The 18,843-nt window shown below is 41.9% G+C and overlaps 1 protein-coding gene across 1 annotated transcript in view; it reads left to right on the forward strand.

Moving 5' to 3' along the window:
• Positions 1-554: 554 nt before the first annotated feature.
• CPVL (carboxypeptidase vitellogenic like) overlaps positions 555-18,843 on the forward strand; it is a 114,361-nt gene continuing 96,072 nt past the window's right edge. Inside the window, 5 exon segments of the mRNA XM_059729359.1 lie at positions 555-757; positions 2,748-2,866; positions 12,121-12,235; positions 13,743-13,801; positions 14,487-14,563. Coding sequence (XP_059585342.1) covers positions 568-757; positions 2,748-2,866; positions 12,121-12,235; positions 13,743-13,801; positions 14,487-14,563 — 560 coding nt within the window. The 5' untranslated portion in view covers positions 555-567.

An 18,843-nucleotide genomic window follows, 5' to 3' on the forward strand; every position in this document is an offset into this window, starting at 1 on the left:
TTTCCTGTATTTAAAAAAAAAATATGCTTATTTATCTTTGAAGGGGAGAGTATATATTGATATATAGCAAACACGTTTAAGAAATTTTGTTTTTTGAATAAAAAAATAATTTTTAAATTTAATATGAATATGACCCTGAACCATGTGAGGTGTTTAAGATCTGGATTTGAACTGTTTGGCTTTGGACCTCCCTGAAGTTTAATGTACTGTTATTCATCTTGGGTTTAAAAAATGTGTTTAAAGAAACTTTCTATTTCTCCTTCATTAATACCAATAGAGTAGACTGTCCACTTCCTGCTGTTAAATAGTAGGAATTTTTTTTGCCTCTACAATATTGCTGTGGAAGCAAGAACAACTTTGGAGAGTCAAGCTGATTTATTCTGAAGTACTAGATAATGGGTGCCAGGAGAATTTGTTGCCTGGAAGATTCTTCATGACATGTTAAGATGGCAACAAAACTGAATGACATGATAGACGATTAAGAAAACAAAGTAACTGTGGCAGATGATTTCTTTTTGTTTCAGACTTTTGATATCTTTCCCTTTTCTAGCGTGGTTTAATACCAGAATGTCTAAGGCAACAGTTTTGCTGCCTTTGCTGAGCCTGAGCATGACTGTAGAACTGGGCAGTGCCCATAAACAATGGAGCGCTTTCCGGGGAATGTTTAAAAGGATCAAGTATGCTACACCATCAAGAGGAGACCCAGGGCAGCCACTTTTCCTTACTCCTTATATTGAAAGTGGAAGAACTGAGGAAGGTAGGAACAACTTTATAAACGACCTGCCTAGAAATATGACATTTTCCTAAGTTTTTAGTATCAATTCTTAACTTGTACCGATGACTTAAGTGTCCACTACCAGTTATGGAAATGTCAAGCTATAAAGAAAGAGATTAAAGAATAAGGCAACAATACAAGTGTAATGAATTGGTCATCTGACAAGTGTAAGTATCATTAGTTGTGATGGTACATAAAATGCTAGTAAAATACTGTAGAATAGTTTTCTTGAAAGTAATGAATTCTCAGAAAATTAAGGCTCTACTACAGTCTCTGTTATTAAAGTGGTCTGTAAAGTAGCAAGATGGAAGAATAAGACTTATGGCATACATTTAGCAGGAAAGCTTTTATCCTCTATCATTTTAGCAATTCAAAAACTGTTCACCCTGTTTACATTAGTGCACAGATGTTTAATTTTACTAAACTGCTTCACCTTACAAGAAGAGGTACATTTTGAGAGAAGGCCAACTTTAGAAAACAAACTTCTATGTTTTTATCCTTTTCCTATCTCTCTTTACTGCTTTTTAAGTATTGAATGAGCCTTCTTCTCCCTAAAAGCTGTGATTGCTCTACATATGATCTGGTAGGCTTACAGTAAATTCAGAGCTGAGGTGAGAACTTGAGCAGAAGTTTTACAATTTTCTTATGGATAGAGATGGGTTTTACAATTTTCTTATGGCTAGAGATGGTCAGGAATATGAAATGTCCTTGAAGCTTTTCACAAATCTTCAGTGTGAAACCCTGTAGCTTATAGAATCCAGCCAGGAGCCTTAAATTTAGGGAGAACACTTTTCACTTCTCACACCCTGAATCAAGAACCAAAAGAGCTCATGATGCTTGCTTTCATTTTCCATGGTATCTTCTGTGTCAACATAGACAGTTTCAGGGGTGGATCCAGGATTTGTTCCACTGGTGTGGACAGACCACATTGTGGAAGACTCTGGGGAGTTTTTAAAGTCCTCTGAGGGGGAAGGGAGAGTAGATTCTAACCTATTCTACTCTCCCTTCTCCCTCAGAGTCATGTCCTCTCCTCTCCCCTTTCCCTTGTTCACAACTGCTGCTTTCTCTGCTGTCCTTGGGATGGAGATGAAGCTTCAGAGTCTCTCCTACCCACTCCAGCCAAGCTACATAGGGTCTGGCCTCAGCTGGGGCAGAAGTGTTGGGGTGGGGGGTTCCCCTACCCTGCCTGGTCCCTCTAGGGGCAGGGAGAGGGAACTCCCCACCATGAATTGCTGCTGCCACTATCCCAGCAGAGCCCAGCTGCTATGCTGCCTGGTTGGAGTGGGAAGGAGCAGCTCCAAAGTTGCCCATGCCCTGGGACAGCATGAAGAGCAGCTGTGTCATGTGGGAGGGGTGGGGGGGGGAAGGGAGAGTACATGATTATGAGTACAGAGAGGAAGGGGAGGGATTAAAAGCTTCCCAAGGTATGGTCCAGTCCAAAAAGGGGGTGCAGCTGTGTCACAGCATCCCCTCTGGATCCATCTCTGGTTTTCACCACACTTCCGTTCAGGAGCAGTTCTGGGAGGTCTGGGGGGCTATTACCACCCCAAAATTCACCTTAACCCCCCAGTAGCCACCCCTTCCAGAGCTGCCCCTGTCCAAGCCCCCTGCCTCTGCCTTAGCCCACCACCATCTGCCCCACGCACCCTGCTCTGGCCCACAGCTCGCAGCCTGTGGGGCCCATGTCCTGCCTTTGCTCAGCCCCACAATTTTCTGTCTAGCCCACCTCAGTCCCCACACTGGGAAGAGGCTGGTGCCGCCTCTGTTTCCATTCTAGAGGGCTGGAGAAAGAGTGGGCTTCGTCAAACAAAGAAGCTTGCTGGTGGTGTTTGCTGTAGGAGGGAGCATTCTGAACTTACCCTCCTTGATCTCCTCTTTTGTGAGGAAAAGTACCAGCAAGTTCCAGTGACTTATGAAACTGGATAGTATATATCTTTCTTAATGCTTATTTGAATTCTGTATCGTTCTTTAGGAAGGCAGTTAAGTTTGGTGGGTCCTCTCCCAGGAGCAAATGTGATGAGTTACTCTGGCTATCTCACAGTGAACAAGATTCATAACAGCAATCTCTTCTTCTGGTTCTTCCCTGCTCAGGTAAAGTTACTCTGTGATATGCCATGAGAGATGTTCCTTCCTGCACAGCCTAAAAGAACACCAGAGAAATAACTCCTTCCTTGATGGCCTTGCTCTTTGCTTTCATAATAGAAAGCTGACATTTTAGAATAACACCACTGTACATTAGAGATCAGGCATAATGCAAGACACACCAAGGGTACTAAGGGTTAGTGTCTATTCAACTGTGCCCAAACTACACAATATCTTCCTCTTTAGAGGTTTGCTTCCCTGCATATTCAAACTGATTGTGGGTTGGCTTGAATTTTCTGCAGGTTGGCTTATAAAGTTGAAAAAGATCCCAGATCAGCTTGTGAATGTATATCAAACTTGTGCAATGTGGAGAAACTATGCCCTAGGGGCTTTTTCTAATTTAAGCAGCTTTCTAGAAAACAGGTGATTGCAGGAATGAAAAGGTTATCAGGACTTCACTTTCCTTGTTGCAAATTTCCCCTGGCTAATTATATATTCTCAGTGTTATTCTCTTCTTTATCATTGGTCTCACTGATGTCTTTTATAATTTGTCATCTTCTGTCTCTTCCTCTTTCTGTCCCCTTCTGAGCCTTGAGAAATGTCCTACTAGGGTTTAATTATAACTATTAGGTCATATATAAAATGGAAAGCTTGTCATTATTCTCCAAAAACTGACAAACCATTTTTTAAAGGAAAAGTCCTCATTTAACTTTTTGGCCTGACTATTTATTCACACCTTGCTTTGTTCTGCTCCAAGTGTGTATTAGGGTACAGAATCATTCATTTAATGTTTTGAGATTGCAGCTTCACCCTATATCCCTGAGGATGGAAGTACAGTGAAGAGCCAATTATCTAAACTAATTGAGACCAAAATCTGTTTATAAAAGCAAACGCTTTAGTTACTGAAACATTTTATTAGATAGGTATTAATATACATATACACACTTTTTCAGTTTGTTGATCATTTCAAGTTGTTCTTCAATTGTTAAAGCACTGCTCTTTGTTTTAGTCATCTTGTACTCTTGTACCACACAGTTTGGCAGCACATTCTGTGTTCATATAACTATCGGATAGTTTGGATAATTGGCACTCTACTGTATGTTGTTTAACCACTGGCATTTTTCAGACTGTTAGCAAGACAAGTCTCTTGTGAGGATGTAAAATGTGTGGAGTCCAAAGTGTGTAAAACCCCCCCAACAAAACAAAATGGAAAAACCTCAAAAACAAACAAAAACCCCAAAACCAACCCCCCCAAAACAAACAGCCCCCCCCCCCCAACTTTAGCCATCTTTAGGACTCTTTTTCTTTTTGTCTAAAAGCATTGGCAACATGTAGGAGGAGAACAGGGAGGTGTGTGCCCATGAAATTGGCTGCTGCCAGTTTCTGTGGGTGATTGCCACTCGCCCCCCACCCCGCTGCCTCACCGTTATCACCGGTATCTGTGGGCAGTCCCTGCTCGCCACCCCCAACACTGCCACCGCTGTCTGCGGGCTGTCCCACTTGCCACCAATGCTGCTGCCTACAAATGGTGTCCCCGCAGTCTCGGGAGGCACCAGTCATTCATGTCTGAAAGGCTATTATTGTGCTGTACTAGTTTAATTCAGGATTATGTCTTCATGTGGAAATACCAAGTCATGTTACCAGGTTTAGATTTGCTCAGTTTCCCAGAGCAAAAGCCTTTGCAATATAGTTAATGGAATGATATTAAGTAGTGAATTGGATTAATATTAGGAGACTTGCTTATCCAGACCTGAACAACTATTGACAAAAGGTTAACATGTCTGCAAACACTTGATGTTTTTACATTTAATACCGTCATTGCACAGCCACTGGCGGTAATATTTGAACGCTCATGGCGCACGGGCCAGGTCCCGGAGGACTGGAAAAGGGCCAATGTGGTCCCCATTTTCAAGAAGGGGAGGAAGGAGGACCCAGGCAACTATAGGCTAGTCAGTCTCACCTCCATCCTTGGCAAAGTCTTTGAAAAAATTATCAAGGCTCACATTTGCGAGAGCCCGGCAGGACAAATTATGCCGAGGGGAAACCAGCACAGGTTCGTAGCAGGTAGATCATGCCTGACTAATCTAGTCTCTTTTTATGACCAGGTTACAAAACGCCTGGACACAGGAGTAGGGGTTGATGTCGTATACTTAGACTTCAGGAAGGCCTTTGTCGGGACTCAGGGCAGCTGGCCAGCAGCTCTCTCTGACTCTCACCCGGGCAGATAAGGGTCTGGGGCCTTAGAAAGCCATCAGGCGGGTATTTGTGACGCTTGGAGTGGAATTAATTAGGCGGATGCTTATCGGTTGTAAAGCAAGATTATTTACTCATGCCGTCAAGGTGGTGAATAGCGAGGTCAGAGATATTTGGTTAGTTATAGCTTGAGGTTCGTAGGTCATAGGTCGGTCTGTATAAGAGTTCTTTGGTCGGGCAGATAAACGGAGAAAAAAGTCGGGCCGGTAGGTCGTTGATTTATGTCTTATAAGGTTGAGACGGGGGAGATTGACAAGAGATTAATTTGTCAGTTATTTTTACGCATACGTTCAGGGGTTTTTTTAGGTGTGTGTGCGGAGGTCTCCCGTTCTTCACGGAAGTGAAGACGGGTTTTATTTGTGTAATAGCCAATTGCTTTTTGTCACGTCATAAATTTAATTAGAATCGCCAATTATCTAGCGGTCCTCGCTAGGGTGTTATCATAGGGTTATTTTCTGTTTTTTTTGACCAGTTATAATGATTTATGTATAGCACAGAAGGCTAAGTTTTATTTTATGTTAGTGTCGCAGTTATAAATTTTTTTTTGACATGCGCAGCAAAAAAAAAGCGGTTATTATCATTATTGTTAACCCTTAGTTAACTTAGTGCAGAAAAAAACTGTTTTGAATGGTTTTATTTGTTTGTGACATGGGCACTACTTAATTTGGTTGTGACATGTCCCCTTGCCCATGGCACAGCAAGTTATATCATGTTTATATATAGACCATTTTGTTTATCATTGTTAGTGTTTGGCAAGCGGGTGTATATAAAAGCAAAAAGCGTGGTTAACTTTGTTTTGAGATATTGTAAAATCTAACAACTAAAACACACAAATATAACAATGGCTATTATGATCTATGGTAAACACAAGATAATTAAAGACGCCGACACTTGAATTAACTTAAACGCAGTAAACTGTTATTTTTGATTGTATGTAATCTTTTTTAATTCGATTTTTTAAGGTAATTGAGAGTGAGGTATTAGATTAATGTTTTCTATATGGAGGGTTTTTATAATTGTGGCTTATTATATTTGAGTTAAATCGTAGTTTTGAAAACACCGATTTTTTGTATCGTCATTAGCGGCCTTTTTTATTTTTTTTATTGTCATCTTTTTTTTTAAATCGTTTTTTTTTTTTTAATGTATAGGTTTTTTTAGAACCTTGACTATTTGTCTTTTTTTATCATCATCTCCCTCATCATTTTTTTTATGTTCTCGCAATTAATGTTTTTGTTTATATCCGACCTTTTTGTGACATTCCCCAAACCTTTAGATTATCAATGTTGTTTTTTTTTAACAATTTAGAGCTTTTTATTTAAAACATTATGACTTGGCTTTACTGTGTAAAGTCTTGAACAGGCTTTAAAACAAAATAAAACAAGTATGTATAAGATCATTAATAGGAAAAAGAAAAACCATAAAATGAGTCGTTAGTTATGTTTTTGGCCTAAAATGACAGAAGGTTTATGATCAAGTTGGAGGTTTCGAAGTCAGCTCCGTTCGCCGAGGAACCTGTTGGTAACAGCAGGAATAGAGCGACGACCCTGTTTGCGACATATGAGTAGGCAGTCATTGTGTCGTTGACTCAGGTGTGTTGTAGGTTGGTGTTCGGTGATTTTTGTGATCGGGCAGTCACAGATTGCCTCTTCGTCACTGCTGGGCCTGTAAGGGGACAAAACAAACGAACAGACAAACAAACAAAGAAAACTAAAAAACAATAAAATTGTCTTTTGTATATCTATGAGCATAATGTCATAGTGGTTGGAATAGTTTATAGATGCCCCCTTCGAGTAGTTGTTTGTTGGGACAGGCTGCGGTGTTATTTGGAGTGCGCTGTTAGGCATGGGTGTCTCCGCGGCCCGGACCAGTTGGCGGGATCGGTCGAGGTTGGTAGCCTAGTATATGTGTCAGTTGTTGTTGTCTTGCATCTCTTAGGACGTGTAGCCGTTGTTTGGTAAGCGTGAAGTGGTTTAGGAGGAACCCAAACATGGCTCTTTTTTTCAGTGTCCTCTGGGGCGGCAGTCTTGATTTTTTTCGTGAGTTGAATTGGGAATGTCTTGGTCCTTGGTATTCGACTGGATATGTAGTAAGATAGTTTAGGGCGACGGCTGAGTTTGTAGTTGTTGATTTTATGAGAGCTTGTAGCCGTGGAAGTTGACTTAAAAGATTTTTTGCTGGCTGAGTAATGAGCAGGTTCAGGAGAAGGCGAAGGGTGATGATGTCCTCTTTTTTATAAATCTCCATGAATGTTTTGATGACGTCAAGGGTGGTGGTGGTGGTTGTACCCTCTGGGTTGGTTATTTGCTTGGTTATTGTTATAGGATGAGCGGCAGCTGTAGTTGTTATTGTGTCTGGTGGGAGGATCGGAGTCTCGCTCGTTGCCCCCTCCCTGTGGTACGGAGGTGGGGCCGTTGGGAGTGACGTCATCTCATGGGGCGGGCTTGTTGGGTGGAGTTCCACCTGTTCTTTTGTGGCTCCGCCCTTCTTTTTTAGGTCCTCTGGACAGGTCATATTTTTCTCGGTGCCATTTTTTGGTGGCAACAGAGAGTTTTGGCACGCTGCCATCTCTGCAGCAGCTTTGCTGACTGTAGCTAGCTGAGTTTTTAAGTTTGTATTTTTACGCAGTAGGAGTGATATTACATTAATCATCTTTTTTTTGTCCCACTCAGAGGTTCCCCACTCCTTTTCAACTCTCTCCTCTCCTCTCAGCGAGAAGTAGCCGCTGACGCACCCTGACTCCGCTCCGCTCGCTTGGTGATAAGCGATGTGGGCCCATAATTCATCCGCATTATTTATACGGCACCCCCCACTACACCAGGGGCAGTTCTTAATTAATTCCCACTCTATCACATTTCCCCTTGATCCTGTTCGTGTCGCCATGTCGGGACTCAGGGCAGCCGGCCAGGAGCTCTCCCTGACTCTCACCCGGGCAGATAAGGGTCCGGGACCTTAGAAGGCCGTCAGGCGGGTATTTGTGACTCTTGGAGTGGAATTAATTAGGCGGACGCTTATCGGTTGTAAAGCAAGATTATTTACTCACGCCGTCAAGGTGATGAATAGCAGAGGTCAGAGATATTTGGTTAGTTATAGCTTGAGGTTCGTAGGTCATAGGTCGGTCTGCATAAGAGTTCTTTGGTTGGGCAGATAAACAGAGAAAAAAGTCGGGCCAGGAGGTCGTTGATTTACGTCTGATAAGGTTGAGACGGGGGAGACTGACAAGCGATCAATTTGTCAGTCATTCTCACGCGTACGTTCAGAGGTTTTTTTAGGTGTGTGTGCAGAGGTCTCCCGTTCTTCACGGAAGTGAAGACGGGTTTTATTTGTGTAATAGCCAATTGCTTTTTGTCACGTCATAAATTTAATTAGAATCGCCAATTATCTAGCGGTCTTCGCTAGGGTGTTATCATAGGGTTACTCCCTGTTTCTTCTGACCAGTTATAATGATTTATGTATAGCACAGAAGGCTAAGTTTTATTTCATGTTAGTGTCGCAGTTATAAATTTCTTTTTGACATGCACAGCAAAAAAAAGCGGTTACTATCATTATTGTTAACCCTTAGTTAACCTAGTGCAGAAAAAAACTGTTTTGAATGGTTTTATTTGTTTGTGACATGGGTACTACTTAATTTGGTTGTGACAGCCTTCAATATGGTATCCCACACCATACTGGTAAACAAGTTAAGAGGCTGTGACTTGGATGACTACACAGTCCGGTGGGTGGTGAATTGGCTAGAGGGTCGCACCCAGAGAGTCGTGGTGGATGGGTTGGTATCGACCTGGAAGGGTGTGGGCAGTGGGGTCCCGCAGGGCTCAGTCCTTGGACCGATACTCTTCAATATCTTCATCAGCGACTTGGACGAGGGAGTGAAGTGTACTCTGTCCAAGTTTGCGGATGACACAAAGCTATGGGGAGAAGTGGACATGCCGGGGGGCAGGGAACAACTACAAGCAGACCTGGACAGGTTGGACATACGGGCAGAAAACAACAGAATGCAATTCAACAAGGAGAAATGCAAAGTGTTGCACCTAGGGAGGAAAAATGTCCAGCACACCTACAGCCTAGGGAATGACCTGCTTGGTGGAACAGAAGCAGAAAGGACTCCAAGATGAACATGAGTTGGCAGTGTGACGAAGTCATCAGAAAAGCTAATGGCATTTTGTCGTGCATCAGCAGATGCATGACGAATAGATCCAAGGAGGTGATACTTCCCCTCTATCGGGCGCTGGTCAGACCGCAGTTGGAATACTGCGTGCAGTTTTGGGTGCCACACTTCAAGAGGGATGCGGATAACCTGGAGAGGGTCCAGAGAAGGGCCACTCGTATGGTTAAGGGCTTGCAGGCCAAACCCTATGAGGAGAGACTAGGGCACCTGGACCTCTTCAGCCTCTGCAAGAGAAGGTTGAGAGGCGACCTTGTGGCTGCCTATAAGTTCATCACAGGGGCACAGAAGGGAATTGGTGAGGTTTTATTCACCAAGGCGCCCCCAGGGGTTACAAGAAATAATGGCCACAAGCTAGCAGAGAGCAGATTTAGACTAGACATTAGGAAGAACTTCTTCACAGTTCGAGTGGCCATGGTCTGGAACGGGCTCCCAAGGGAGGTGGTGCTCTCCCCTACCCTGGGGGTCTTCAAGAGGAGGTTAGATAAGCATCTAGCTGGGGTCATCTGAACCCAGCACTCTTTCCTGCCTATGCAGGGGGTCGGACTCGATGATCTATTGAGGTCCCTTCCAACCCTAGCATCTATGAATCTATGAACTATTTACTAATCTAATTATGAGGCTATTGGAACTGGGGTAGCTACTTACTCTCATTTATATACTATAAACTTGTCAAGGCTGACTCATGTTTGGCTTTATGTATTACTTTGCTGTTTGGCTCTATCTGTCCTTGGTGTGCTGTATAGTTAGGTTACCACAAAATAATCCAGAACAGTTTTGATCGTTTTAATCCAGACTGTTTTGAAATGGTTGGCTATATGGTCTCTTGTTTATATATTTTCTTGAGGAAAACCATTTAAAATAGGCTACGATTCTTAATGGTATAGACATTGCAAGAGTTTTATATAACGATTATTTCCTCTCCTCCAAGAAAGCATTGCTAGCAGGCAGGGCCAGTTTAACACACAGTGTGTTAGTCTGTGGGGAAGGGAAGAGGTGGGGGGGGGCAAATCGAGGCCCCCATGGTGAGAGGCAGAGGCAGGGGCAGGTGTAAGTGGGGCCCCAGCTGGGCTAGGTGGTGGAAGGACCGGAGCCTGGGTGGCTCATCCAGCCTCCCAGGCTCCGATCCTCACACCACCCAGCCTGGCCAAGGCCCCACTCATCCGGCAACAGACGGCATGGCAGGGCATGGAGGAGGATCATCCCACTCACCAGGCGTGGCCCCAGTGGCAGAGGACACGGCTCACCCCAGTGGTGGGATGCACATGGCATTGCGCCACTTCTGAAGCAGCTGCCACTCTGTATCTCTGTCTCAGGGGCTGAGTGTGCGCACACATGTGTGTGTGCTCAGCCCCCCCAGACTGAGATCGCCCATGAGAGGCTCTGCAATCAACCAGTTAATTGCAATCAACTGGTTGGTGACTACTGATATAGACCACGTCTTCCCATAAAATATTTTGGGAACTCATAGGATTATTTATTTAGCAGTATTTATTGGCCAGGATTACTTATATAAAATGGCCTGCAGAAGAAACCAGCTAACCAGAAAGAGCTTTTGCTCTGGGCAATGGTGGTGAACAGGGCAGTGCTGGCTGTTATGCTGATGGCAGTGTGAGCATAGCCAGCTGCCAACTAGGGTTGCTGGCTATTTTTTAACCCTCTCTTGCCTCTAAGGTGGTTCATGGGGCTCCTGCCCTGGCCACCCCCTTCAGTTATGCTACTGTCCTAACACAGTGTCACTATTTAAAGTTGATGGTAGTCAAATTTTGTTGTGAAATACCTAATTAACAGCTCTTATTACGTATTTTCAAAAAATATTTTTTTTATTAGACACCAAAAGTAAAATACAGTAAGATATATTTTTCTTTACTTTCTTGGTTTTAACTGCTTTAAAAAAAAAAATTAAATTGCTATGCAAATTGGCCTGCAGGTGGCACCAAAAGAACTCAGTAGACAGAACATGAACCCTTGAATGTATACCTATACATGCATAGTTGCCCTTAAATAATTTTTCTAGGGTAGAAGGCACTTTATTGAAAGACCAGTAATCTATTAAGAAGCAAAGGGAGGAAGAGCATATGACTCTGTGAAGTACTTTTTATTTTGCAAGATTTATTTTTTCCTTTTCATAAAGGATTTTTTTTTATAAATATTAATGAAAATAACTTAAAAATTTACCTGTGGTTCTTAGAACCACGTGCTTCCATAAATAAAATGGCAACTATTATATGAAATAGTAACTATTACATCAAATGGAATTGGCTAGAAACAGCCAGGAAATTTCACTTTCCCTCCTCCATTCTTTTCAGTTATTGCAGCATTTTCTCAATGTACTTCCCATGTCAGTCTGTATCCACCTGTAGTGTCTCATCTCATACTGAGGTTTTAGGCTGTTTATGGCACGGTCTGTTTTCTGTGTTCAATATAGTATCTGGTAGAATGGGACCTGATCTATGACTGAAGTCATTAGGAGGGGGGGTCTTATGTGAATCATAAGTAAACATAATGCTTCTCAGTTCTTTCCCTGAACTTTTCTGGAGTCAGTTATATAGGAGTTGCCACCAACATAAATCACAATTATTCTTTGCACCTGGAATGGGAATCCTTATTCCATAGTCTTCCTTTGCCATTCTCCTATTCTGAATTCCGTGTAGATAGAAGTTATCTGGCCTGTTTTAGGGACAACAGTTTTTTTGGATAAGCATCACAGTATAAGTGAATTAGACATACCACGAGTGAATTATCAGAAACATTCAGAAGACATGTAACCTATTCAGATCAATTGAGGTAGTAATGAACACCACTTCTGTTCACATAGTATAACAGTGTGTGCCATTATCTTTCCATATAGATACAGCCAGAGAATGTTCCTGTATTACTTTGGCTCCAAGGAGGACCAGGAGGTACATCCATGTTTGGAATTTTTGTTGAACACGGACCATATGTTGTTGACCAGAATTTCAGCTGTAAACATTGCTTGTATTTGTGAATTCTGAAAGAGTTAATTTTTCTGTAACAATGCTCTTTATTGCATACTGCTGGTCATGGAATTGTTTCTCTCTCTTCTGCACTTTCAGTGTCACACGTGTAATTTGGTGTATAGCATGGTTCACATGCAGTCTGGTCAGCATTAGGTGCTAAGAAAAGTTAGAGCATTCTTAGCAAGAATAGAAACTCCAGAGAGATTTATTTGCTGTATTGTATAAAGTTTCTGCTGTCCATATGCAAACTTCTGATTTTTCAAAGGGTTTATAATTGTGGCCAGACTGGAGGAAGTTTCTACATCTACATATTCATTAATGCACCATAAATAAAGCACATTAATGCACCATAAATAAAGCACATTATTGCAATGTAATCAGTGCTATTGTGCATTAGCGCAAATTAATGCTTTTTAAGTGACATTAATGCACATTAAATTAAATCTACTGTGCATTAGCACGGTTTTCACCAGCTGTCCTAATCTGCAGTAGAATTAGTCTTCTGGGCTTGGGACAAAAATTGCGCATAAAGCCGCTTAAGTAATCAGAAACTGGCTTAAACCTGTAGCAGAACAGAAGTTCAGTGCACATAAACCAGTTTCAAAATGGCTGAAACTGGCCGAAGATAAAACTGATTGGATGTAGTATCAGACTTAACTAATTTAGGTCAAACAAGTGTATGAAACCTCTGTTACAGACCCCTTCCTGCTTCAAGTTAAATCACAGCCCGCCAGCATGCTTTCCAGCCCTGGGCTGGGCTGTCTGCTCCAGCAGAGAAGGCAAACCCTAGCTGGGGTCAGGGAGGAGGGTTAAACCTACCTTCCCCCAAGTACAGAGCTGCCTGGCTGCTAAACTTATTGCAACTTACTGCTGGCTGTGACTGTGGACTACAAATCCCAGAGGTACCTGGAAGCAGGAGGAGGAAGTGATGAGTGACCCTGCAGAGTCCTGCTTCTGTGATTCTGGACTACAAATCCCAGAGACCTCCGGGGCAGCAGGAAGAGGAATTGAACACACAGCCCATACTGGCTATATGCCAGAGAGCTGTGCTCTAGTGTCCCCCAGCTTCTGGCCTGAGCCACTGTAGGCATGTGGTTGCATTTCCTGAATCAAAAGTAAATGTGTGTCCAGTTGTTTCTCAGTTTAATCTCTGCAGTTTAGATTAATTTGCAAAGACTGAATCGATTCAGCCTCGGGCTTTTTGTCTGTACTTAGTCCTATGCATTAAATATCTCATATGGATGTGTCCACTGGCAAGGTTTGGTAGCCGCCACATTTCTTTTTTAACTTCTTTTCGTAAACAGATTGATGGTATTAATGTTACTTCCAACACATTGTCCAAATGAGTTATAGAAACATATTTAACTTTTGATTTAGGATGGAGATAAGCGATAGAAACTTTTACTAGTGGGGTTTTTTCATAGCAAAACTTGTTGATTAAATTATTTTAAAAAGCAGTAATGGCTAACTGCAATACTTTATCTGTTAACAGTGTCTGAATGAAAGTTTCCTTGGACATCCAAGTTTTCCATGCTTTATATTGACAATCCAGTAAGTACAAAAAATAAATATTGATTTCTTGCTTTGTATGTTTAAGTAACTATGTTTACACAACACTGCTTCTTTCAGGATCTTTTTTAAAACACTTTTATGGTAATCAGTTCTTTAGACATAAGTGAGTTTCTGAATCATATGTAGTGTGTATTTGCATGTGCATATAAAACTGCATATGTATGCCTCATTCCAATTTCCGATACTAATTAGACATACATTTTGCATTCACAAATTCATGCCTATAGTTCTAAAAATCTGGCTTTTTTTCTGACTGTTTACTTCTGTGGCCTAATACAGTAGCTTTATTTTAACTCATGTTTTTTTCCTGGGTAGTGAAAGGGAGAAAGGACCACATGTGACAAATGTAAGTCACATCACTTTGGTTCTGAAAGATTTTCTTCATGCTGTATTGTGATGAATGTAGTATAATCCTTTAATTCATTGTCTAAAATTCACAAATGATTTTACTAGATATGCTTTAAAAACTGTATTATTGTAAAAAGGATCAAAATTATTTCACTGTTATTTAAATTCCTTTGACTCTTTCCAGTTTAAAGGCTTGTACTAGTTTTAGAGAAAACACATGCTTGGCAGAACCTTATTTTGCTATGTGATAAGTACATTATAGAGCTAGAAGCAGACATTTACCTCTTCAATTTCATGCATTTTATGTCTTTATTAGGTTGGGACTGGCATTAGTTTTACTGATGATACAGGATATGCAGTTAACCAAGATGATGTAGGAAGAGATTTATATAGGTAAGTTGTGCCCCATGAGTTGATGTTTTCCCTGCTGCTCTGAAATTCCTAAGAGTTAGCACTGCTGATATCTCCTAGACAATGCTGAAATCTTTAGCTGCCAGCAGCTTTCTCCTGTAAAATGCTCTTCCTCTTATTACAAAAATCTTCACTTGATTTTTTTTTTAATCATGACTTGCGAGTACACTTACAAGTTTATTTAGTTTTACCGGGGTTATCAACTTAAGCAAATAGTATGAATGTTGCAGTATTCAGTAATGTTTGTGGAGAACCTGACTGTTTGTTATACCTAGTGGTTACTGCAGTGGTCAGCAGCCTTCCAAGGCTGTGAGCCAGATTGCCCCAGTTTGGTGCAGAGGTAGAAGGGCACTAAGACCCAGCCATCACTGATGCTTTTCTCTGCTGTGCCATGAGGAAGTGATTGCTGCTGAAGTCCCATGTCTGTAGACCAGACCAAATGTTCTGCAGCCTGGATCTGGCCTGTGGGCCATAGGTTGCTGAACTATGGGTTACTGAAACAAAATAAAACAGAAATCAAAACTGAAAACTTGTGGTCAAGGGGGATGGTGGCCTTACAAGATGTGAAAAAAATGAAGGGTGGGTATATTTCTATTTCTAATTCTGATCTTGTAACTGGTGCCAGAAATAGGGTCTATAACAGAATTTCTTTAGCATGTTTTGAAGCTTTCCATAAGGTCTGCCTAATGTTTAAATCCCTGCCCATTCTACTGCCATTTTTGGTTAAATGTTTACTTCTACTCATGCTCTTTAATCAAAATGACCATTTCTCTTACCATTTTTCAGTTGTTTATCTCCAAACATTGCCTCTTTTCCTTCCTAAAATGGTTGCTAGGGATTACCAGAGTAAGTCAGATTTTAGGTCTTGATCCTGCACAGTGAAGTTTGGAATCTTCAATAGGACACTGTGTCAGCAAGAATATTTTTAATTGCAAGACAGGATTTTATCAGATGGGTAATTTATTCAAAATGGATGCCCTGTCCCTATATAGAAGGATATAGTGATTTTGTTGTATTTCCTGAGTAGAGCAGAAATTGAATCATTCCCTTCCAGTAGTGCTTTTGCAGAATGGGATCGGTAGCAGGGGGATCTAAATTACTACATTAGGAATATTTGCTTTTCATCAAAATGAATTGTCTCAGTAAGTGAGATTTGACCCTACAGGCTACTGAGCAGTCAGGTTGCTGTATTCTGTTGGATTAGGCCACAGTGCTTTTCTCCTGGCATGATGGAGCCCCAGCTTACACCCTTCTCCTATGATGCACCATATGTTCAAACATGCTTAGACATTGGCGACCCCCTGAGCGTGGCAGTGCACCCCCTGAGAAAAGGCACTGCCGCCACTCGCCACCCCTCTCACCGCTGACACTGCTGGCAGCATCTGCGGGTGGTCCACGATCACTGCTGGCCACTGCTGATGCTGCCAGCAGTGTCTATGCGTCGTTGCTGACCATTGGTCGGCACCTGCCACTCCTCCCCCCCCCGCACCACCAACAGCACTGTGGCTACCTGTGGAAGCTCCCCACTTGCCTCTGCCATGCTCCTGCCACTGCCAGCACTGCCTCCACCTGTGGAAGCCTGCCGTGCCCCACCCAACCTCCGGGGACACGTGGCGTTCATGTGCTTAGATATTTTATTTGCTCAATTAGCAGATATCTTGACTTTAATATGGAATTCAAGATGTAATTTCCTAACAGTTTTGGAGCTGTTTTTAGTTACTAGTTTTCTTTCTAGGAGAGAATTACAAATTCCAGCTGACCCCCTATGTGGCTAGTTACTGCTGACATGTGACACATTTCTTTTTGCATGACACATAAAGAGAAGCTAATTCAAAGCGTCCATTGTTTATGGCTGGTTTTTAGTTCTTTATAGCTTCAGGCTTTCAGAGCTGGGGAACAGCTAATCAAAGGGTAGTGCAGAAAACTGATTTCAGCTGTCCCTTTATAAGTTTTACATTTTTCATGCATCCCACTCCCCTTCCATACAATCTAGAGGGAGGGCAAAGAAGGAAAGACAAGTTTAAAAGGTTCAGCTATTTGGGTCTAGCTACAGGAAATTGAGAAATAGTAGTAGTTTTTAGCCTCCTGTCCTCAGCCTCTGCTTATTTATTTTTTGTAGTTGCTGCTGATTTCTCTGTTACGCTAACAAACTTTACCGGCTGCTAGGATCTTAGGAGTGGATCCTTGAACTTTCAAAACATTTGATGTTTGCTTCGGAGAGAGAGAACAGCCTCCTTCACAGCATGGGCATAAGTCAAACGCTTGCAGTTTCCCCTCTCTGCCTTTTTGAAAGGACAAACCTGTTTTCTTTGACAGTATCACTTATAGCTTTCCTGGATGAAACTGTCAAAATCCATTTCCACTGAGATCAAATGATACCTACAGGTTGGATACAGAATTAAGAAAACAGAACACTGAAAATTTCCCTTAAATGATTTGCTGTTCTGTGATATTGGCTACATTTCCCAGAAAATATGTGAACACTGGGAAAGAAGTCTGCACTATATATAGTCTAGGTCTATATATTTGACAGTAAATAGAAGGAAGAGTATGGGATCCTGCCATTTTTTTTTGAGTAAATCAACTTTAAAATGCATTTCTTTCTTGGAGTGAGATATATTTCTGTGCACCTTTTATACTTTTATTTATATTTTAGTGCACTCATCCAGTTTTTCCAGCTATTTCCTGATTATCAGAAAAATTACTTCTATGCTACAGCATTACTTCTATGCTACAGTTTTTTCACTCAAAAAGAACCATTTTCCTTTTATAATTATTTGTGAGCATGAAGAGTAAGTCTACATTGTTCTATGCTTAGTGACAGCACAGTATTTAGAGACTGGTAAAAGAATGATGAAAAAGAAGATTCTAATTTTTCTTCTTAGGAAAGGAGGAGTGAAGTGAAAGAAGTTACTCTCTACTTTCTTATGTGAACGCTGTTTTCTCTTTTATGATGAGAGTATGAACTATATAAAGTAATTCTTTATATAGGTCACTCTCTGCCTCTTGTAATTTCTATTGGCACATTTCATCCCTAAATATACACTGTTCATGTTCTGTCATTTATGCTGCAGGATGAGTGAATGATCAACTAAAAAACTTTAAAGAGATTGGTGTACACATTTTATTTACATCCTGGGAATATCCATTAGTCCTGTGCACTTTTTTTCTTATTTAAGTCCTTTTTGTAGGCATTGTTCTGAAATGCAGTTGTTAAGTGAGACTCAAGATTGAGTCTCTCAAAAGTAGATGGCAACACATTGAAAACTTCTGGATGGAGAAAGCTTTGGTGTATTGTTTGGATGCATCTTGGATTAAATTGTAGATTAGAGCCCTGGCAGCATCTGATTTTTTTATTTTTTTATTTATTTATTTTTTGTATTTCAGCTCTTTCACAAAACACATTTTTGCAATAATTCAGAAACCTTCATTGTCAACTTTCATCTTGCCAACCCAGTAAAAGCCAACCGTTGTTTTCTTGTTTTGTGCATAATCCATAAAACCAAGAATTACTGTATTTACTTGAATATAAAATGACCCCCCACATTCAACATGCGGAATATCAAGGCTTATCTTATGATTGTATATGGTTTACCTGAAACCAGAAAATGCATGTGACCAGCCACCAGAAGGTGCCCAAGCTCCCCTCAGTGTGCAGGTTTCCTGGCCAGCTGCTGCCTGCCAACATGGGCTGAGTTGCTTTGGCACGTTCTGGTTGGAAACCCCATGCATGCTGCTCAAAATGAGTTGGCAGGTGCTGGCCAGGCACTTTTCCCACAGCATGTGAGGTTTGACTAGCACGTGCATGCTGGAAGCCTGGTCAAGTCCCTGTGTGCTGGGTTGGTCTAGCACCTGCTGCTTGAGAAGCAGCTGAGTAACTTGGCACGTGCTGTCTAGAAACCCTGCATGCTGAAGGGGATGGTACCTGGCTAGGGCCTGCTGAGTCATTTTGAGCTGTGTGCAAGTAGCTTGACCAGTGTATGCTGAGTTGCCTCAGTATACCTGTCAGGCAGGCAGCAGCTGGGAGCAACCTGATCATCTGCCTGCCAGGCACCCAGCATGCTGTGGAGGGAGGCTGGCCAGGCCCCCCCTGCAGGGGCCAGCCAGCACATAGTGAGGAGGGACCCCACAAGGGCTGGGCAGTAGGGCTGTGTGAAGCTTTGGCAGCCAATTCGATTCAGAGGAGATTTGGCCCAATTCCACGGCCAAATCTCCAAATTCGAATTGTGAGACCCATTAAAAGATCTGAATCAATTTGGAAG

This window comes from Alligator mississippiensis, chromosome 5, assembly GCF_030867095.1.
Source record: "Alligator mississippiensis isolate rAllMis1 chromosome 5, rAllMis1, whole genome shotgun sequence".
NCBI classification, from domain to species: Eukaryota; Metazoa; Chordata; order Crocodylia; family Alligatoridae; genus Alligator; species Alligator mississippiensis.